Source organism: Artemia franciscana, chromosome 19, assembly GCF_032884065.1.
Source record: "Artemia franciscana chromosome 19, ASM3288406v1, whole genome shotgun sequence".
In the NCBI taxonomy this organism is placed as follows: domain Eukaryota; kingdom Metazoa; phylum Arthropoda; class Branchiopoda; order Anostraca; family Artemiidae; genus Artemia; species Artemia franciscana.
The window spans coordinates 3,053,436-3,076,802 of NC_088881.1; the positions used below are offsets into that span (position 1 = coordinate 3,053,436).

Here is a 23,367-nt window from a genome sequence, read left to right on the forward strand (position 1 = left end):
TATGATTTGAACCAACCACAGGTTTTCATTAAATTTTTCAGCCAATCAGAAAAATCCATGAAAAATTTGATTGGCTCAAATTAGCATTAGCTAATTCTCGCCTTTAGTAAAATCTTACTGTGAATGGGCCTTAACGTTCTCGATATGATAAGGATTTTCTCCGTGAACTGAACACGCATGTACTTAACCAACGCCTTGGTTAAGGCGTTGGTTAAGTACACGCATGTACTTAACGCAACTAAGTACACGCATGTACTTAACCAACGCCTGACTCAGCACATATTTATAGTTCTGTAGCTATAATTGACCCAAGGGAATTTAATTGATGCAAGAGAAAAAAAGAGCGGTATATGAGCCACACTTCAGTTTTTATGGCACTTGGTATTAACCAAGTGACATATAGCAGTCGCCAATTCTGTCGGTCTGTCTGTCTGTCGGTCTGTCGGTCTGTCCCGGTTTTGCTACTTTAGGCACTTCCAGGTAAGCTAGGACGATGAAATTTGGCAAGCGTATCAGGGACCGCACCAGATTAAATTAGAAATAGTCGTTTTCCCGATTTGACCATCTGGGGGGGAGTGGGGGCCCGGTTAATTCGCAAAAAATAGAAAAAATGAAGTATTTTTAACTTATCAGCGGGTATTTGGATCTTAATGAAATTTCATGTTTGGAATGATATTGTGTCTTAGAGCTCTTATTTTAAATCCCGACCGGATCTGATGACATTGGGGGGAGTCGGAGGGGGAAAACCTAAAGTCCCGGTTTTGCTACTTTAGGCACTTCCAGGTAAGCTAGGACGATGAAATTTGGCAAGCGTATCAGGGACCGGACCAGATTAAATTGGAAATAGTCGTTTTCCCGATTTGACCATCTGGGGGGGGGAGTAGGGGCCGGTTAATTCGGAAAAATAGAAAAAATGAAGTATTTTTAACTTATGAGCGGGTGATTGGATCTTAATGAAATTTGATGTTTGGAATGATATTGTGTCTCAGAGCTCTAATTTTAAATCCCGACTGGTCTGATGACATTGGGGGGAGTTGGAGGGGGGAAACCTAAAATCTTGGAAAACACTTAGAGTAGAGGGATCGGGATGAAACTTGATGGGAAAAATAAGCGCAAGTCCAAGATACATGATTGACATAATCGGAACTTATTTGTTCTCTTTGGGGTAGTTGGGGGGGGGGGGAGTAAGTCTTAAAAATTAGAAAAATGAGGTATTTTCAACTTGCGAACGGGTGATCGGATCTCAATGAAATTTGATGTTTAGAAGGATATCGTGTCTTAGAGCTCTTATTTTAAATCCCGACCAGATCTTGTGATGGGGGCGGGGAGTTGGGAGGGGGAACCTAAAACTTGGAAAACACTTAGAGTGGAGGGATCGGGATGAAACATGGTGGGAAAAATAAACACAAGTCCTAGATAGATGATTGACATAAACGGAACGGATCCGCTCTCTTTTGGGTAGTTGGGGGGGGGGGGGGGTTAATTCTGAAAAATTAGAAAAAATGAGGTATTTTTAACTTACGAACGGGTGATTGGATCTCCATGAAATTTGATTTTTAGAAGGATATCGTGGCTCAAAGCTCTTATTTTAAATCCTGACCGGATCTGGTGACATTGGGGGAAGTTTGGGGTGGGGAGACCTAAAATGATGGGAAACGCTTAGATTGGAGGGATTGGGATGAAACTTGGTTGGAAAAATAAGCAAAAGTCTTGCATACGTAATTTACATAATTGGAACGGATCCGCTCAATTGCGGGGGGGGGGTAATTCTGAAAAATAAGAAAAATAACGTATTTTTAACTTACGAAGGAGTGATCGGATCTTCATGAAACTTCATATTTAGAAGGACCTCGTAACTCTGATATCTTATTTTAAATCTCAACCGGATCAAACGTAATTGGGGGGGGGGCAGTTGGGGGGGACCGGAAATCTTAGAAAATACTTAAAGCGGTGAGATCAGGATGAAACTGGATGGGAAGAATAGAAACCTGTCTAAGATACGTGACTGACATAACTGGACCGGATCTGCTCTCTTTGGTGGAATTGGGAGGGGGGAGGTAATTTTGAAAATTGAGGTATTTGTAACTTACGAAAGGGTGACCAGATCTTAATGAAATTTGATATTTAGAAGGATCTTGTGCTATAAAGTTTAACTTTAGGTTCTGACCTTCTCACAAGTGCCAAATGAGCTCTTGGCTCTTGGCTCTTCCGACCTCGTACCATATGAGCTCTCGGCTCTTCCGACCTCGTCCAAATGAGCTCTTGGCTCTTCCGACCTCGTACCATATGAGCTCTCGGCTCTTCCGACCTCGTCACAAGTGCCATATGAGCTCTTAGCTCTTGTTCACTCATACAAGTGGAATCCACCAGGATTGCCAGTAGGGACAAAATTGTGGTTTTTCGATTTATTTTGGCTTTTGGTACATGGATAAGATTGTGCCAGTTGTTGTAGAACTGTGTGGCACATGTGGCGCTCAGGTTTACACCAGGTGGCGGAGTGTGTGACCCCTCCACTTGCTCATCGCTGACAAATAAGTATTTGCTTTATAGATTATTTCTTACATACCGTATTTCCTGATAATGATTAAGGGTTAGCAATTGTGCAGTACCAAATAAATGTTATATAAATGATACAAGTCCGAAACAGTCCCAAACATATTTTGTGCTTTTTGTCTGCTTCAAAAAGTGCTGCCGTAGACCCAAGGCTGGATAGGTGTCCATAAGAGGGGAGCAGCCCAGCCCCCCTTCCTGGCTGAATAACGCCGCCTTGAGTTTTTGTTTTGAGATTTCTATTATGCAGTTTTGAAACTGCCGATTGACCAGGTAGATTAATTATATGCTTTTGGTAAATTAAAGATATGCCAAAATTTTCCGCCACCATTTTCTTTTTTTTTCTGTTTTATTTTCTTTTTTCTTTTTTTTTTTGAACCCAAAGACCAAAGTCAATATTACATTTTTCGTTTTTAAAGGGAAAATCCTGTGTTTGTACAATAAGGTGCTCTCTAATGGCAATACTAAAGTATACACGGATATTCGAGGATATAAAGTGTTTTTCATAGCCTCCCCCCTAAAATTCAGCTTATGGGTGCCCATGCGAGGCTGCATCCTGGATTTTGTTCTGGAGGGACAGGGGAGGTTACAAAAAACTTTTCACAACGCACCAACATCTCGTTTATTTGCATTTTGATAAATAGATAGATAAGTGTATTTTAAAGCCAAATATACAGCCATGAACACAGTTCAATAATATAAACGAAAGACACAAATAACATAAACTTTGATCAGCGATCATCATAAAACGCTTAAATGAAAACACTGCATTAACCTAATACTAGTGCTTAATACTTGAAAAAAAGGTCATTGAAAAGAACAGTTAACACTCGGAAAAGGACATAAATAAAACATTACATTTACTTTATACTGATATTTTTTTAAATTATTTATTTTTTTTATATATTACAAAATTTCCAGATCCCTTGTTACTCTACAACTTTACAACTCTACTACTCTTTTGTTACTTTTTTATGAGTCAGAATTTTTCGGGGAAAGGATTGGGGGTTTAAACCCGGTAACCCCCCTCCAGACACGGCTTTGCACGTACCCTCTTTGGATTTACTATATCTGAAATATCAAAGCTACTTTTTGTTTGACTAGATTACAGAGTTAATAGTTGTTTTTTTGTCACTTCCATCCGCGGATAATATTTCCAATCCCTTAGTTCTGGCTGAGATAATACCAGAACATCAATTTAATAACTATGAGAAAGAAAGAAAACTTTCCTGCGAAACATTAAGCAACTTTGAAAAATAGCAGATGTAAGTGTGGAACACACGCTGGGCCTGGAGGATGTTTTGAGTTATCAACACTAATTCATTTTGACTCTAATTAACACCCTCAGGATATTAACGAAGCATAACAAAAAGATAATCTTATAACCTCCAAGACTCATTTTAAACAGGATAAGATGTTGTCAGATACTTTATACCTGCCCTTGTGGTTTCATGTGCGACGGAATTGAAAAACTGTTGCGGTTGTACCATGGTAATTCAAAAGACGCTATGTGACGTGTTTTTTTCAAATAGGGTCTCCCCCAATTCGGAATTGATGGTTTCTTCATACAAAAGGCCATGTTTGACAGTGACACCACTATTTAATAAGATAACGATTAGCCATTAAATCTATTTTCAGCAAGGAAGGGGGGGCAGTTGGGTTGTCAAGTAAAAAAAAAGTGGAGTGGGGAAGCAAAATGTATTCTTCTGAAAAAAAATCAAAATACCTAAAAAAGGATTTCTTCATGAAAATGCGAAAGTATTTTTCAAAATGTCGAGTGGGAGTAAAAATCTGGAGGTGTAAAAAGCAATCTAAAATTTAAAAAGTAAAAGAATAAAGGAAGGGATAATAATTTCAAGAGAATGCAATGTGACTATCCATCATTGACCATGTTAACGCATCGGGGTTAGGGGTGGGTCAAACCCCCTACTCCACCTGGATACGGCCTTGACTTGAAATATCAACTTTTTAATCAAAACCGTTAATTTTTTGTATAAATTCTAACTTCTTTAGTTCCAGAGAATTGATAGCCATATCCATCATCTTCACAAATCATTCCAGTTCGAAAAATTGTGTGGTCTCCTCCAGTTTAGTAACGCATTCCCTGCCTTTTTTATGGTTTTATGTTGAATATACTATCTATTGCTAATATCCTCACTGAATTGATCGATTGAGTCGGCAGAGGTATTATTCTTTTTTTTATATATTTATTTTCGGTGAAGAAGAGCCTTAGAGCCGCATATTTAAAAACTACTATTCGTCTCTAATTTCGTCATCTACGTGAAGGTTCTGAGTGATATTCTGTGGTTTTAAACTGTCCCTAAAATAGTGGATTTATGGGTGTGAAGGCGGTCCTAGACCAAAAAATGAAACAAGACCAGAAGATTGTAATGATATTAATAGTAATAGTATCAAAAATAATATAAAATATGAGAAATAACTATAGCAATAAATGACATTGAAAAGGTTTTAAGCCCGGTCACATCTTATTAATTTAAAAAATATCGCCAAAAACTTTCACTGTCCTTGGTACTTACAAAAAATTATGATTTTCCACTTTTGACGCAATTGAGAAAAGAAAAGAAAAACCTTTAGGCAAAATAAAATATCCACGTACCCAATAAATCAAACTAAATTAGAGGGAGGGGGGGGGGGTCTAAAATCTCGATTCTCAGAATCAGTCCTCCATTCTCTTTAGACTTTTTAGGATGCTGACTGATTTAAACATGGCGTGATTGGATTACCCACAGGAAGAGATATTCATGAGTACTTTTAGAATAGCTTCGTAGACCCTGCACCTCCCTTGGAATGTTTTCCCGAGGGATATTACCCTCTGAAAATATATCTGTTGATTCATTCAAAAGAAACTTTAGAGACATAATTCCAGGGAAGAAACAGAGGCAAAAGGTTGATTAGGGGTATATCAGGCCCGGTGCCTGGGCTAGGAGCCTATGTAAATTTTGCTTAAAAAAGCACCAAGGACAGTGAAAATGGTATTTGATTGTTTTAATTGGGGAAGTGGAAGCTTTTACAACCATCTGTATCTTAAAAACGAATGGTTTGTCCAAATTTATTTTCCTCTCCTTTTTCATATTGTTTTTATTTGTGTATTGTGCATGTGTATTTGTGAATGTGTATTGAGGTTGCTTCGGGCCGTTTGCTTGTTTTGTTTTGTTTATTTACATTAATAATCCCATCTTTCTCTCAAACTCTGCAATCTGGTGTACATCTCAGAGCAGAACATGTTCCGCAAAGTACCACCGGTGCGTGGCACAGGTCACGTGGTGACTTCGATTGCAGAAAGTTGGCAACCCCTCAATTTTTTTTTCAACTCTGGCTAATTAGTTTTGCTTATTCATTTTCAAAGTTTAACATGGCAACACTGACGAATACATAGTGCTACCCTAAAAACTTCATGATTTTGAAATAAAACTTAGAAAATCGACGTTTTCAGGTGTGATTGCTCCTAAAATGAGTCCTGGGGCCAAATAGGTTTTACTTTTCATGTCTTTGGTGCTTTAAGAATTATGGGACATATATCCAAATTTGACATGAAACATTACATAGTGTTTTTGAGCCATGGCAAGAGATGCCATTTTAGTCAATATATCTTTGAGCACAAACTCACTTTTTTATTTCAAAGTTTTATACAAAGGTATGCAATCTGTAAACCCTTTTTCTTATGTTGAGGACTTATATAAATTCATCTTAAGGTGTCATTTACGACTTAAACTTCTATCACTATTTTGCCTTAATAAGATTACGTATTCACAAAGAACTATGGTAATTCGTATGCGTCCACATTTCATTTGAAAGCCGTAACCTGATATATACATTAAATAAAAAAAAAGGTTTGGTAGGATTTAGGCTCGTCTCTGAGTCCTTCTAATGGGATTTAGATGAGATAGGCCTATGTTTCAGATGTAATCTAATTATATAATGGGCTTATTCGCAGAGGGCTACGTCACCTAAGGGATTTGCAACTATTAGTAAAGGGTGCAATTAATGGTCTATCAATATTTTAGACGTTGAGACGTCCCATTTTAGAGTGGCCCAAGAGGGTAAATTTGTTCTGAGAGGGGAGACACTTAAGAAGCAAATAAAACGGACACGCCAAGTGAAGGGGCATTAATTCACGAACATGTATGGGGGAGGGGGGAAGCATTTTTCTTGTTTCTTTGTAATAAAGGCGCGAAAAAGATTTTTGGTACTTGTGCATTATTCAGAACACACTCAATAAGTGAAGTTAGGTTAGGTATCTTCTATCACCACGCGTTCCTTCTCGTAAGAGTATAAAGTCATGCTGTATCCATTAACGCACTGTTTTTGCTGTGGGCAACAACCCCTTATCTGGGGAAAAATATAATTGCCTCTTTTTCAGTTTTTCGCAAATCCCAAATCTTCATTTCAAAATCCATGTTCACACACTATCTTCTATCACTATGCGTAACAAACTAAATTGAGTTTTGTCTTTGTGGCTATGAAACCAGTTTTTCTCGTGAAATGTACCAGCATCGTAGTTTGTTTCACGGAAGAACCTAACTTCACTTATTGAGTGTGTTCTGAATAATGCACAAGTGCCAGATTTTTTTTCAGAAAAATATCTTTCTGAAAAAGAATTTAAAGACCTTTCCCCTGTTTTATGGTGCTTTAAAATACTTTCATTCCATAATCAACGGCTCTTGTGTTTGCGTAGTTGTTCTTAAAGAATTGGGACAAAAGTCAAACTTCTGTGTTAAGAGCGAGGAATCGAGGAAAGAAATAAAAACGAATATAGGCTATAAGAAGCTGGAGGGTGAAACAGTGTACCGAACAAATATTTCATTCACAATAAAACTATAATCTGTGATACTAAAGCAAAAATATGTATACATTCAATAAGAATTAATATTCAATAAGTACTTAATACTTGGAAAAAAGGTCCTTGAAAAGAACACTTAACACTCAGAAAAGACATAAATAAAACATTACATTTACTTTATACTAAGATTTTTTTTATCTTTTACTTTTTGTTTTTATTTAACAAAATTTCCAGATATCTTGCTACTCTACAAATATACTGAGGCAATGTACTATTTAAGACACCTGGAAGTATCAACTCATTATTTCCAAATATCCCTTCAAATAGCCCCTGGCACCAGCTTAAGCAATGCACTAAATAATCCTCTTTAACTCTATAAAGCGACAGGTTTTGACGGGAGAGTTAGCATCCAGGCAAACGGGCAGTACTTAAAATAATTTTTAAGAAATGCAAGATTTACTTAATGTAAATAAAGTAAAACAGGCTATGCAAACAGCCTAGATTCCTGTGCACTGTTGCTCTAAGATGATGAATATGCATTTTGATATATACAATTCGTGGTAATGAACTGTAGTAAGGAGCGACTCGGCTCAATAGTAACTGAGACTCTAAAAAACAGAATTTTGATACCAATAGTTACATCGAAAGAATTAAATTTTAATGCTGATTTAAAATATATAAGTTTCATCAAGTTTAGTCTTACCCATCAAAAGTTACGAGCCTGAGAAAATTTGCATTATTTTAGAAAATAGGAGAAAACACCCCCTAACAGTCACACCGAAAATCACATCATCAGATTCAGCGTATCAGAGAACATTAATGCAGAATTTTTAAGCTCCTATCTACAAAAACGTGGAATTTTGTATTTTTTGCCAGAAGACAGATCTCGGATGCGTGTTTATTTGTTTGTTTGTTTGTTTTTTGTTTGTTTTTTTTTTCCAGGGGTGATCGTGTCGACCCAGTGGTCCTAGAGTCGCGAGGGGGCTCATTCTAACGGAAATTAAAACTTCTAGCCCTTTTGAAGTGACCAAAAAATTGGAGGGCACCTATGCCCCCTCCCACGCACATTTTCTCCAAAATCATCGAATTAAAATTTTGAAATAGCCATTCTATTCAGCTTATTTATTTATTATTTATTTATTTTCTTTATTTCCCTCAAAAAATGAGGAGTACGCTACAATATAGTATAAAGAAAAAACAAATGATAACACTTACAATCAAAACCTATCAAATATTGATGAAATACTTAAAAAAAAAAAAAAAAAAAATCTAAGTCAAAATCTTAAGTCAAAAAATCTTAGTCAAAAATCTAATAACTATGTCTGTTGGGACGACTTAATCCCCCAAAGTTCCCAGGGGAGGGGCTGCAAGTTACAAATTTTGACCATTGTTTACATATAGTAATGGTAATCACGAAGTGTACAGACATTTTCAGGTGGAATTTTTCGCGGTGGGGTGGGGGTGGGTCGGGGGGAGGTGGTTATTTGGGAGGATCTTTCCATGGAGGAATTTATCATGAGGGAAGAGATTGTCTATGAAGGGGGCGCAGGATTTTTTTTAGCACTATTGAAAAAAAGAAACGAGAAAATATTTTTTTTCAACTGGAAGTAATGAGCAGCATTAAAACTTAAAACGAACATAAAATATTCCGTTTATAAGGGGGTTCGTCTCCTCCACAATACCTTGCTCTTTACGCTAAAGTATTTTTAGTAATTGAAACTATTTATTCTACGGCATTTGTGATTCTGGGGTCTTTACGCTAAAGTTTTTTATTATTTTATAAAGTAGAACTGTGACAAAGAGTCAAACTTTAGCGTAACGAGCGGGACGTTGAGGAGGGGACAACCCCTTTCATATACCGAATACTTTCTTTTCGTTTTAAGTTTTAATGTCGCTCCTTACTTGCAGTTGAAAAAACTATTTTTTTTATTTGATATATATATATATATATATATATATATATATATATATATATATATATATATATATATATATATATATATATATATATATATATATATATATATATATATATATATATATATATATATATATATATATATATATATAGATAAGTGTATTCTAAAGCCAAATATACACCATGAATACAGTACAATAACATAAACGAGAGGCACTATAACATAAACTTTGATCGGCGATCTTCATAAAACACTTATGTGAAGAGCACTTAATACTAGAAAACACAGTCATTGAAAAGAACACTTGGAAAAATACATAAATAAAACGTGACCTTTACATTTATAATGAATGGCGTAATTTCCAAAATCCTGGGTGGGAGAGTTGGAGCCAATTTTCTAAATCGAAAAAAAAATGGTAGTGAGAACTAATTAATGGGCAGTATAGTAGCAAAAAGACAGATATACTAAAAAAAAAAAAAAAAAAAAAAAAAAACAGGCCCGTTTCTGTGGATGCTTGCATTAAGCAGGCTTAGTTTTGACTTGATTTTTGGAGGAGCAAACTTAGCTGGGGGGAAAACTGACCTAAGCCCCTGAATATAATATGCTTTAATTTTATGGAAAGAGACATGACTGCCACTCCCCTAAAATTACATCACATTTTTTTCCCTAGACTTGTATTTAATTCATTTTTGTTTTATCAAGATACGAAGATAAAACATTAGTTTCTTCTCCTTCCGATGTTGGAAGTCTTTGAATTTACGTTAATCAATGTAGCCGTCCAATGTCTTCGGGTAGGGTATTTCTTGTTTGTTTACGACGGTTTTGCAGATGACAGAGATGTAGGATAAAATTTATGGTCTTTGGGACCAATTTACTTTTATGGAACGAAGAATGCGAGTGAAGCTTGGGGGAAAGATTGTTTTATAGCTTTCTTAAAGGGCAATTTAGTTGTGACATGTTTTCTTTTTTCGTGGGGTAATAAAGTGCACTCATCTCTAACGATAATTCTGGTAAATTATTGAAACTTGCAATGAATTTTTTAAGGAAATGAAATTGTACGTACTCAAAATTTTAGTTCAACTATATTATCTGAATTTGTCTTAAAAATTGAATTAGAATATTTTGTAATTTTTTTTTTCAGTCTAAGGAAATATCAGCAAAAATAATGACTCATATCGAAGAGGTTGGCATTCTCCGCCACGAATCCCGTCGCGTCATTTGTTCTGCCACACGTGGCCTTAGCTCCCACGCCACGCTTAAATAAGAAATATGACTTATTTCTGAAAATGTTTATGGCAACCCCGAATGGATTGAACTCAGTTTTCAGTCAATAAACACACAAAAAGCAAATGTAGTAAAAAATGTCAAAGTCAGGAAAAAATGTTTCAAAATGTCAAAGAAGATGTAAACAAATTAAAAAAAAAAAAAATATCGTAAAAAGGGAATAGAGTGGGGGGGAGGAGGATTCATATCAACTATGCACGGAACGGAAGTTACATGTCTTTCGGTGGAAAATTTTCGTGGTGCAAACAAATTCCTTAAAAAAGTCGTAAAAAGGGAAGAGAGTGGGGTTGGGGGAGAGGATTCACTTAGTTAACATATGAGCTATGCACGGAACGAAAGTTCTATGTCTTTCGGTGGGAAACTTTGTTTTTTGAAAAGGGGGAATTTTGTTGAAGCGGAGCGAAGGATGTGGTGTTGAAGGGGGTAGGAGTGGGAATTGACTAGTAAAAATGTAATTCGTTCGGGGGTTATGATTTTTTCTTGTTAAAAGTTTTCTTGTTTTTTCCTGGCGGAACACCAGGAAATTTTTGTTTTTTCTTTTTTCATGATATGGATGTTAATTGTATATTACGCCGTGCGTGACATTTTTCCGTCCATACGATGTATGTGCAACCTGATGCTCTCGGGCTTTAAATATGTGCAGTCCTCGACCAACAAGGAATTTGGATTGAAGGAAAGTTTTTGGGGAACGAGATTCAGTTATTGAACCAGAAATGTAAAGTATTTAAGTTTTAGCTTACTTTTTCGAGATTTAAACAGGATATTCAGATACCCCCCCCCCGTTACTGCATAAGGTGCTTATTACTTATGAAGGAACCAGGAGTCTTCTTGACTGTCATAGGATCTCTTTGACTTCTTTGCTTCTTGTCGATTGATTTGCCGTCAACATCGCCAGTGGGATCCACTTGATTGGTCATCCATAACCGACCCCCCCCCATCCAATAGGGTAAAGTTTGACATGGCCAGGTTCCCATCGGTAAAGGAGGGTGGTTCGAACATATGCAATCTTAATTCGGACATTCAGCCGAACGCTAATTTTTTGGCTCTGCCATTTTTTGTAGCCATCTCTCCTGCCGGGAATTCTGGAGCACGGCTGGCTTACTTATCGACAACTGCGCCAATTTGGGACTTTTTTTGGACTTTTGAGAGTCCCAATTTGGGACTTTGGGACCAATTTTGGGACAACTGCGCCAATTTGGGACTTGCTGTGCCGCAGCAAAATTTGCCACTCTTTTATTCATAACATATTTAATTCATCATTTGATGTCTGGCGTATATCAAACATGGGCGTCCATAAGCTGTATTTTAGGGGGGAGGGGGGCTTGCCTGGTCTAACCGGCAATTCCAATGCTGTATAATAGAAATCTAAACAAAAATATAAAAATATAAGGTACCGTCATTCAGCCAGGGTGCCTAGGATATCAAATACTTTGACGCAAAAAACGAGGTATTTTTTTATTATTCGGAACACATTCAAGAAGTTTGCTGTTAGATCTGAGAAAACCGGTTTTTCTTGTCTGCAATCGGTTTAAATTAGCTTAGTCTTAGTGATGAAAGCTATGATTTAGGTATATTTCAATTAAATATTTAATAGATAGAGGTGGTTAGGTTGGGCATTTAACATAGTGCGTTCTGGGCGGCCTGATTTCCATAATTCTTTGTATTTCCATAATTTTGCTACTAAAGTATTATATTTTCATCATATCTTGGTATATTTAATTATGATTTACCTAAATTCACTTATTGAGTGTGTTCTGGATAATACACAAGCGCCAAAAAAGAAAAAAGGAAAGATAACCGAGCCGATTTGACGTGTTGTTACATCTGCAAAAAAAAAGAAAACGGAAAATATCGTTTTTTATTTAGAGAAGCAATGGCAAGACTCTCCTGAAATTAAGCCTTCCCGATACGGAAAAACACGATCATTAATAATAGAATTCTCCCTGCTTTTCAGAAAATCATTGTCCCCCTTCACGTTACAACGAGTTGTTATGAGTAGCGTATTCTTCAATTTTTCTTGCTAATAGGGAAAGCCCATCTGGCTTTTCTCACCGTAATATAAATACATTTGTCACATAATATGTAAGCTGTTATCCTATTTCTAGGCTAAGGGGCAAACTGGGTCGCCACACCTTTGAGTAATTGGTGGGTTAACAGGCGAAAACCCAGAAATACCCAGATCATTATAGTATAATACTGCACATTTCAAACACTTAAAACCCTCCGAAAAATTATTCGGTGTTCTTCTTAATTCTGGCTACTTTCACATATACTTAGTAAAACTGTACCTGTGTCCCTCCTAAATCCATACTAGGGGAATGGATTTAGGAGGAAATCAAGCATAGTTTTACTATACTATACAAGACAAGTATAGTTTTACTATAGTTTATAAGACAGGGGCGTAATTTGCTAATGGGTAGGGGGCAACTTCTTCCTCCATAGCTCAGTTTGCTGCCCCCTCGACTTCAATTGCCCCCCCCCCCTTCCCAGCTGAAATTTAGTTTCTAGAAAAAAATCTTGTCAAAATTCAGATAAGCCTACATAATTCAAACATGCAGAGAAACATATCAGTTTTTTTTAGTATATATTTGGCATTATGGTACTATATGGCTCATTTTTCGTTTTTCCTTGTCATTTTCACTTGATTTGGGAAAATTGGCTCCAACTTTGCCTCCCCCCCCCCAGGATTCTGACGAAATTACGCTACTGTTGCTAGATTAACCTGTTTGTGATTCCGACTCTCTCTCGAGGAAAAAACGCGCAAATACCTCCCAAGGAGGCTCTTAGAGGGACAAAAGTGGTATCACATTGCAGGCACATACCCCCAAATGACCTCGTCATGGTCATTGTCTTTGTCAGGTGAATAGGCTGTGGGTCGATTGATCCCTTACAAAATCTTAGTATTTTAAAGATGTTCCTTTAATTCCTTACATTTTTCACCAAGGCTGTTTCCGGGGGGGTTAGGGGGTTTGAACCCACCTCCCTGAAATGTCCTCCCAACTCGTAAAACGCAACAAAAATGAATATAAACAAATTGTTGGTGCCTTTTTTTAATTTTTTTGTAACCCCCTCCTCCTGAAAAAAAATCCTGGACACGGCCCTGTTTAACACAAAATTCACTTTTTAATAGTATTTCTTTAAATACCCCCTCCCCATTCTGGAACACTTTCTCTAGTTTTGTCTGTGCTTTGCTGTGCATCCGGCTACACATTGAAATAATTTTATATAATTAATGAAATAATTTAATAATTTAACATAGTTTAGCAGCTGAACTATATATATATATATCTTCGAAAACTAGGAAGAAACGGACAATGAAAAAGACCTTCATTTGCAGTTATGATTTTTTGTTAAAAAAAGGGGGGCTAAAAATCACCTAAAAACATGGCACCAAACAACTCAAGAGGGCGTAACTCCCCTTTGAAGGTGTAATGGTAATTAACAGATTGCTAGTTTTTGATTTTTTACGGACGGTAAGCTCTGGTAAATTCAACTGATTGATTTGCTTATTTGTTCCACGGTTTACAAAATTGTAAAAACTGCTCTAAAAACTTCATAATTTTTAAACAACCAAAAAGGAAAAGGTAAATATTTCGTTGCTCTTATTATTGACCTTCAAATAAACTGAATATATCACTAGGTGCCATTTTTTATTCTTTCTGAATATAATAACCGATTTTCTTGGAAATTCAATTTTAAGCCCTTTTAGGATCCTTGAAAATAATAATTTCATTCTATATTTTTTTGAATATAAAAATGCGTTATAACATTTGTCTCGAACTTACTATTTCACTATAAATCCATTTTTATTAGTTGTATAAATTCGCGAATATCGATTTGTCAAGATTAAATTAAATAAAAAAAAAAAAAAAATACGAAACAAATCCGCCATGTTTTTTCCTTGTTCTAATAGGCTGCTTAAAAATAGCCGTTTCTCCTATATGCCGAAAAATATCAAAGCCGACAGAAGAAGCATGATGGACGAAAAAAATGGAGAAATTGTTTTAAATATTTTATCCAACTTAATCGTGATAAATAGGTGCTTGTGGATTATATTACTTTAGAAAATGGATTTATAACCAAATAGTAAGTTTGAAATCCATGATTTAAGCCTATTCTATACCCAAAAACTAGAAATTTGTTGGTCATTTTCATGGGTTCCAAAAAGGCATAAATTTGAATTTGCCAAAGAAGCGATTATTGTATTCGTAAAGAGCTTAAAAAAAGGCATCGAGTAGTATATTTGCTTTATTCATAAATTAATAATATGAACGGCGAAATATTTACCAAGGAAAATCCTAAAAATCCTGGTTATCAGGATTTTCAAACATGTTTTAATTTCAATTTTTTTTGTACTCTTGGCAAATTTTAACTTGTTTTTGTAGTATGTCCCCTCGGTAAATTCAAACATATAGCTGGCGAGGATATCAGACATACCCTGATCATAGTATGGGCCCATAGGAAAATATGTTCTATATTTTTTTTGGTCTTTTGGTAAATTTTTCCTTGTTTTTGTAGTATGTCCCCCCGATAAATTCAAACATATAGCTGGCGAGGATATCAGACATACCCTGATCATAGTATGGCCCTATGGGAAAAGATGTTTTTTTTTGTACTATTGGTAAATTTTTCCTTGTTTTTGCAGTGTGTCCCCCCGGTAAATTCAAACATGTAGCTGGCGAGGATCGTTGTCAGACATGCCCCGATCATAGTATGGCCCCATATTCTGGATCTGCGGAATGCCGATGCAATATTAACTACTATCGAGCTCAGGCTGATTCAAAGGCTGCACCATGTACACGTAAGTATCCAGCATTTTTTTTGGGGGGGTGTTTTACAAAAGAATTTTTTAAAAGGGGGAGTCTACACCGAAAAAAAACCTAAAAAAAGATAAAAATATTTTTTATATACATTTTTGCTACGTTTTTAAGAGTCATAATAACATTTTTTTTGGGGGGGGGGCTCAATCCCCATAAACCCCATCTCCCTGTATACGGCCTTGTATGGGGACTTGTCAGGATTTCAAAATTGCGTATCTGCAAGCTCTGGAAACACTTGAGGTAAAAACAGATATCAGATACAAGTTGCTATATATATGTTTTGCCTGAAATTCATTTATTACTCAATTATGTTAATTAGTCATTTTTCTGTAGGGGGGGGGGGAATGAATTCAATGGCATTAAAATATAAAAAAGGGAAAAACTAATTAATGAAATATTACTGTGTAAGAGTTTGTCAGCTACTCAAATGGTGTAGCTGAATGGTGTGGTGAATGGTGTAGCTCAAATGGTGTCCTCTTCCACGAATACTCAGCCGATGCGGCTTTCGATTCTCGTCGCCCGATACTTTTAATCAGGGATCGGTAAGGGAGGAGTATGGAGTACAAGAAGAAGGTAAAGAGGTGGGTTTACAGCAAATTGGATCTGAGATCCAATAGCGAAGGCTAAATTTCCAGCCAGTGGCTTGTATTTCATAAAACTTCTCCAAACAGATTAACAGAGAAACTACTTGTAACGAATCCTGTGGCTCAGAAACTTTTCGTTCTTTCTACTCGCTTAAAATTTCACGAAGGCAAACCTACGCTCTTCTTACTGGTTCATGGCAATAGGTTCACTCAGGAGAACCAATGAGGTTTTAAGATGGCGTGGTTATTTGTCTTCAAAAATCTTTTTAGGAAATAATGTCATTGTCTAATGAAAATGGCTTAAATGTTTAAACTAATGAAAATAAAGCTCACTTTTTACCACATAATTAAGGAAAGTAGTATCTCCTTGTCTCTTTGATAATATCTCAAGGCCTGTTGCAGATTATATAGTATCATCACCGTTACCATTAAATGTTGAATCTGACATATTTAAACATCTGAGGTATTTCCAAAAACAATTTGCCACAATATCTCAGAGGGAGGACCAACGGGATAACGTAAAATTACCAAGGTCGAAGTGGGACTGAACTTGGAGTCGACTCAACCTGTTGATCCTCCCCTTTAGAGCACCTCCGCAAACGGTTTTTGGTAATTGTCTACTTTGGTTTTTGGTAATTGAACGCACTATTGGCATTCTATGGCCCTTGTTTTTCTCAAACACATTTTTATAACTTAGCCTATTGAACAAAGTACGCTTGGTCGATTATTCCTCTCTACTTTGTTATATCGTTTTTCGAAATACTTAAAATCTTTTGTTGCTTCCTAAACACTATCTCCTTTTTTCGAACGCAGAAATATTTGAAATTTTCAGCTTTTGATGTCAAGATTGTATTTATTTTATCTTGAGGGGTAGACAAAAACCCTTCTTGCACAAAACCAAACAAACTTCGTTAATAACATTGGAAAAAACTAAAGTATTTTTTTTGTCTCCTGTAAGATTTTCTGTTACCAGTATAAAATATCATCTTTCGAATTAGCGCGTCGGCAAAGCGGTTGTCTGCTGTTTGACGCCTTGAAGCACCGCTTTTTTCGCCACGCGTGGCACGGACCACAGGCAATTTTTTTTTTTAGAGTGGTCAATTCGGTGTTTTCTATGCAGTAGCCCCCGATTTCTGGACATTTAAGAAATTAATTTACTTAACCCCTGCCACATCGACGCCACATCCATTGATGAAAAAAAAAAATTTATGACCGACATGGTTTTTTTCTTTCTTGATTTGTCACACTTGTATTCCAGAAGAAGAAAACTAAAATGGCAAGAAACTAGTTCGATAAGAATGTTTTAACAGTAATTTGTTTGCAAATATTCTCTGCTAAAACTAGGTCCTTGTATCTTTTGGCATATTCTTGTGACAGAAAAACTCCTTTTCTGAGCATCTTTTTTAGTTTTAAAAATTATGCCTTAACTCTTGGCTCTGATTGAACAATCAAAAATTATGTACTTGAAAGTTGAATAACGTTCAGCTCGTGAAATCATGGAAGGCGCGCATAGTTGGCGCTATAGTAGTTTGTAAGTTTGATTTTAGTGTGACTATAATATGAGCTGTGCATTATTCTTCTTGTCTTTAATTTATTATATTTTTCTTTTTATGTTTTCCACCGTTCCGGTATTATCAAGGGGTTGGTCCTAAGGGTTGTTTTAGATGCATGCATGCCCCCCCCTCAGAGGTCAAATATTGCACTAGTTAAGACTCGGGGGATGGGTTAACGGTGGACCACGAACATTAATTTTGAATCCGCCCCCGGAATATAAGGATCCACCGACTATACTACCAGTAAATGTGGGTAAAAAATGAAGACTTTTTCATGATAATCACCTACTGATTTGTCTCTTTGAAGTGATCATGGGTTAAGGGTCAGCAAAAAAGTGTACCAGATACCAGTGATCATTATGTCAAAGATTTTTTTTATTGTTTCGATATAATTGCGAGGTCGTGAGAATGCTATGACATCTGAAGTTTTTTTCTATTTCTCAGATTAGGTTTTTTGTTTCAGGCTTTCTTTTTATTTTCTTATCTAAAGTTGATTTTGATATCCTTAAGGCAAGTCACGATTTTGAAGTTTTTGCAGATCCTTCTTCAAAAGATTGGACAAATTTGTCTCCGTGCATAAAGGAGCAGAAATTCTTTCATTTGGTTGCTATATAAGCAATTGAGTTTATTTGCATCACTTTTAATGTAAGAATAGATTTTCGTAACCATAACAAAAGGATGTATTTCCAGGAATTAAAGGATGTCTAAGAAATTATATATGTATCTCCAGTGGTCCATAATGGGGGGGGGGGGGGGTTGTTTACCTCCCCTGGATTTTTATCCCTCCCTAGATTTCGAAAAATATGTTATATTTTTAGTATTTGCATCACTTTTAATGTAAGAATAGATTTTCGTAACCGAAACAAAAGGCTGTATCTCCAGGAATTAAAGGATGTCTGAGAAATTATATACGTATCTCCAGCGGCCCATATTGGGGGGGGGGAGGAGTTGATGTTTACCTCCCCTGGATTTTCACCCCTCCATAGATTTCGAAAAATATGTTATGTTTTTAGTATTTTCGTTGTCTGATAAATTTTATTCGAAAAACCGAAAAAAAAATATTCCTTCTCAGATTCTGAAAATACCTTCTTCCCCTAAGATTTTTTTTTTGTGAATTAGCGCCACCTTTTATCCCAGATTTCCCTGGAAATGAATAAGCTGAATGGATGGTTGCTTCATGGACCCTGTTTGACAGTGACACCATTGCTTAATAAGATAACGATCAGCCATTAACTTTTATTTTCAGCAATGACCGGGGGGGTCAGCAGGGGGTTCAAGTTACAAAAAAGTGGGATGGGGAAGTAAAATATTCTCTTACCAAAAATGTACAATACCCAAAAAGGAATTTTTGGTGAAAATGTGAATATTTTTCCAAATTTGGAGGAGTAAAAAATCTAGAGGCACAAAAAGTAATTTAAAATTTAAAAAGCTTTTTCTAGTTTATGATTTTCCATTAGAGTAGAGGTTCTGCATTTGCACTGCAGTGTATTTTCAGTGCAAATAGCAGATGCTGAAACTTAAATTATTTGATTAGTTGTTGGTGGAGCAAAACCTAGTGGATACATAGTGTTAGATATGGTTGACTGTTATTAGACTATTTATACCCAATTGAACAGTTGGTAGTAGTGAATTGTGACTAAGTCAGTCAATCCGATCATATTTTATTTCCACTGTCCTTGCTACTTCGAAGTTCGGTACTTGTGTGTTATTCAGAACACACTCAGTAAGTGAAGTTAGGTTCTTTCGTGAAACAAACTACGATGCGAAAATCCGGTTTCATACCCACAAAGACAGGACTCAATTTAGTTTGCTACGCATAGTGATAGAAGACGTGTCTGAACAAGTATTTTGTGGAGGGCGGCAGTAAAGGCAGAAGGAATACAGTCTTTTTAACGTGATTCTTAACGACATTTCTGCGTTCTGGGTACATAATTCTGTTGTAATTTTACAATTTTCCTAACAAAGTATTATATTTTCATCATGTTTTGTTTTATTTCATTAGCTTTATCAAAAGTTTGGGCTATATATTTGCTGATTAGGGGTGGGGTGGGGGGGTTGCATTATATCAAATACCTAACTCGACCTTACCTAACCACCTCTATATATAAAATATATAATTAAAATATGCATCGTAGTTTGTTTCACGAAAGAACCTAACTCCACTTATTGAGTGTGTTCTGAATAATACACAAGTACCCAAAGTTCATATGAGAGTTGGAAATCAAAAATTTAACTGACATTTCAAAGTTTTATAACAGGAAGGGACTCTAAAGATAGATCCTCAAATTGATAACTTAATAGAGATTTACGACTTCACAGTCATTTAACATAAACACGGGCTTTGGTTCATCTGTGCTCCGAAGCCATAGCTGCAATCAACACAATAAAAACTATTACTTTATGACCTGAGTTTAAAAGCGCTTTCAATAGTGACTTGAAAAGAGATGCGATTTTACAATTTGAAGAATAATAAATATGTCATCTGGTTGGTCGTCAACGGGTCATTGGTTTATTCAACTCTATCGATTTACTTTCATTTGAAATTTTAGTTACTTGGATGAAAATGGTGGTATACATAAGTTTTGAGAACGGGGGAGGGGGCAGGAGTCTAAGTGCTCTTATCAGGGACGTATTTTGGACGGTCTATCCTATTTGAATCTCCTTGGAATATTTCTCGTAGAGGCATCTGATAATACGTGGAAAAAAGGATATGCCTGTAAAGAGAGTATTATTGTCCCCCAGCCCCTAACAAAAAAATCCTTGATAAGCCCCAGGCTTTTTCCACCAATAACATTAGGGCTCTGCTCTAAATTGTTCTGAAGAAGAACATTTTTTGTTTTACTGGGCTAGAGCCCCTTTTCCTCGGGGGAATCCAAAATACGTCTATGGTATTATGTACTATGTTTTGTGTTTTCATTAAAGCGCTAGTTTTCTGTAATCCTACAAACATAGAGAATCGATAGATTCCACTATGTTTTGAAATGGAATAGCTCGAAAGAGATACCTAAGCTTATGTTTTTTGTTTTTTTTTCTTTCAAAACGCCACTAATCAGCGAAGCGAACCCTGTCCTTTGACAAATCCAAAGTACGCCTGTATAATGGCATAGAATCTATATTATGTTAATTTAAAAAAAAGGTTATCCGAGGGAAGGAAATAGTGAAGTTGAACCTTATAACGAACAGAAATTATTACTTCACAACCTATCTAACATACATCAATAAAACTAATACAAATAAATCAACTGGTGATATTTCCCTATGTTAGTTGGATTACAGAAAACTAGCGCTTTATTGAGAACACAAAACAATACAAGATTTTAGTATGGTAAAAGTAAACCGTTTAAGGACATTTTTAACAGCATAAAGTAAAGCTTTTTTAGATTGTTGCTTTATTTATTTTTTTCGTTTAATTTGGCATCACTTCTGCACAATGAGCTCAGTTCAATGATTGACTGTCGTTTTGGATCTGAAAAGGACATTTCATGACTATTTTGTAGACAAGTTCAAAGTGAAGTAATCTTATTATTGTTAGGACTATAGAATCGCTTTATAATTTGTATCACAACTTAAAATTTTCCGTTTTATAGAGCGATTAAATAAAAAAGACAAGTTTTTTTTTAACTGCAAGTAAGGAGCGACATTAAAACTTAAAACGAACAGGAATTGCTCCATATATGAAAGGGGTTGTCCCCCCCCTCAACGCCCCGCTCTTTACGCTAAAGTTTGACTCTTTCTCTCAACTCTATTTTTTTAAACAGTAAAAAACTTTAGCTTTGTGGAGGAACATACGAGAGGTGTTCTTGCAAACCTCCAGGGTTTTGGACCACAATTATTACCAATGATGATATCTTTTTATACTTTCAAGCTTTTCTACTTAAGAAGTGATATCAAAAGTGTTGTTTTAGTGCTATATCACACTTACGGATGGTAGAATTGATAAAATACACGTAGATATGAGCAATAGCTTTCAATTGAGCCATTAAACGTCATTTTAAAAAGTTCTGGTATCCCATTAGCCCCAGCTTTTCCACTTGAAACATGGCACCAAAAGTTCCGTTTTTAGTGCCATTTGGAACTTCCTGATGGTTGAATTTATAGGAAGTTCGCAGATATGAGCAATTTATTTTATATTAGTTATTAAAAATCTGTATAGATACCTGCAATACCAATAACCCCAATAACAATACGCCAATATCGATACGTTTGACACCAATACAGTGACCAGCTCTTTCCCCAGGGACTATGGAGGGTCATATCATCACCAAAATCAAAGATACTTGACCTTTGAATTTTGTTGAACAAAATGGGTATCTCAAAATTGTGATTGGATGCCTTTTGGGGGAGAGGGCCTTAGGGAGGGGGGCTAGTTGCCCTCTAATCTTTTTTGTCACTTAATAAGGGCACTAGAAAATTAATTTCCGTTCGAATGATCTATTGCACATCTCTGATGGCTAGGGGGTCACCCCTAACTTTGCTAGAAAAAAAGGGGGACACATCAATGATACCCATGCGAAAAAGTCATTTTCCTTTACGTTCAAGGGTCTGTAATTTCCCATATCTAGGTTTTCGACCATGCTGATTCCCATGGTAGACTTTTTTGATGTGACGCCATTTTTGAGGGGTTTCATAATTTTGTTTCTGAAATCACGATAAATTTCTTTTCGTAATGAACTTTCACTTTTATGACAAACCGAAACAATAGTTACCATTCCTGAATCAGTGTCTGATGATATTTTTTTCACCAGGCAGGTTTTTTTTCTAAACGTGTTTTATAACTTTCGGTTACTATGGTCCGTGGTTCGATCCTTACTAGGTTGCAGGTATCATTGCAACCGTGATACTATGGTCTGAGCCGGTATAACTCGAAAGAGATTCAATGATTTCATTTTATTTTTCAAATATCTCTTTTTGACTAAGCGGGGTCGATAATCGTACCCTTCCCATGGGTAAATATAAACTATGTATATGTATTTAACTGGAATGGCTCGAAAGTGATATCTAACTCTGACCCCCCCCCCCTCCAAATGGCTAATCAGCAAAAGAGATATAACCATAAGCTCACACTAGAATCAAAACCAAAAAATGACATGTTTTGATTTTGGGAGCACAAATTGTCGCAATGATTCATTATAAATAAATGGGTAACTATTTTGAAACCCTTATCTACAGTCTACTAGCGTCAGGGTAGGGTATTGATCCTCTTGTTTAAAAGCTAACTGATAAAGATTTAAGAGGGTTTGAAACCCATAAAACACAGACGAGGGGGAAATGGATAGACGTTTCAAAGCTGAAGGGTATGTCTGAATCATTTTCATTTTGAGCATTTTTGGGTGGCATTGAGCATTTTAATATTAATCGCATGGGTTTTTGTGCACAAAGTGTGATCATGTTTGGTCCAGTGCTACCAGAAGCCCGGTGTAAGGGAGTGCCGCCATAAAAGCGAAAAATTAACGAAAAGCAAGATGTAGGTTTTCAAAACAAATTTTCTTTGAACAATGTCTTGGTTTGATATTCTAACGATTTCCCGTTTTATTCTAAAAATGGAGAAGTGCCTCGGAACGCCAAATGACACAAATACCCACTGGGAACAGTGAGTATGGTCCACTCCTGGAGGTCTGAAATCTTGAATTTTGTTTCTAATTTCTGGGTACTTCTTATTCGAATGGTCAAATAGAATTTGTTTCTATTATTCTCCCTCCCTACTAAAAAAGTTGTTTCCTACTTGGCTGGGTCTGCCCTCCTTAAAGCGCTTGGTTGCAGCGCTAAAAACAACAAAATATGGGTGATGGGAAAAGTGGCACACTGAGATAAACACCAAGCAGCGAATAAGATCATCACCTCGAGAAATACTTTTAA

The 23,367-nt window shown here is 36.2% G+C and overlaps 1 protein-coding gene across 1 annotated transcript in view; it reads left to right on the plus strand.

The window, feature by feature from the left end:
- LOC136039170 (ephrin type-B receptor 1-B-like) overlaps positions 1 to 23,367 on the plus strand; it is a 175,324-nt gene that overhangs the window by 40,759 nt on the left and 111,198 nt on the right. The window contains exon 6 of the mRNA XM_065722683.1: positions 15,200 to 15,355. Within this exon, the coding sequence (XP_065578755.1) occupies positions 15,200 to 15,355 (156 nt within the window). The remainder of the gene's footprint in view (positions 1 to 15,199; positions 15,356 to 23,367) is intronic.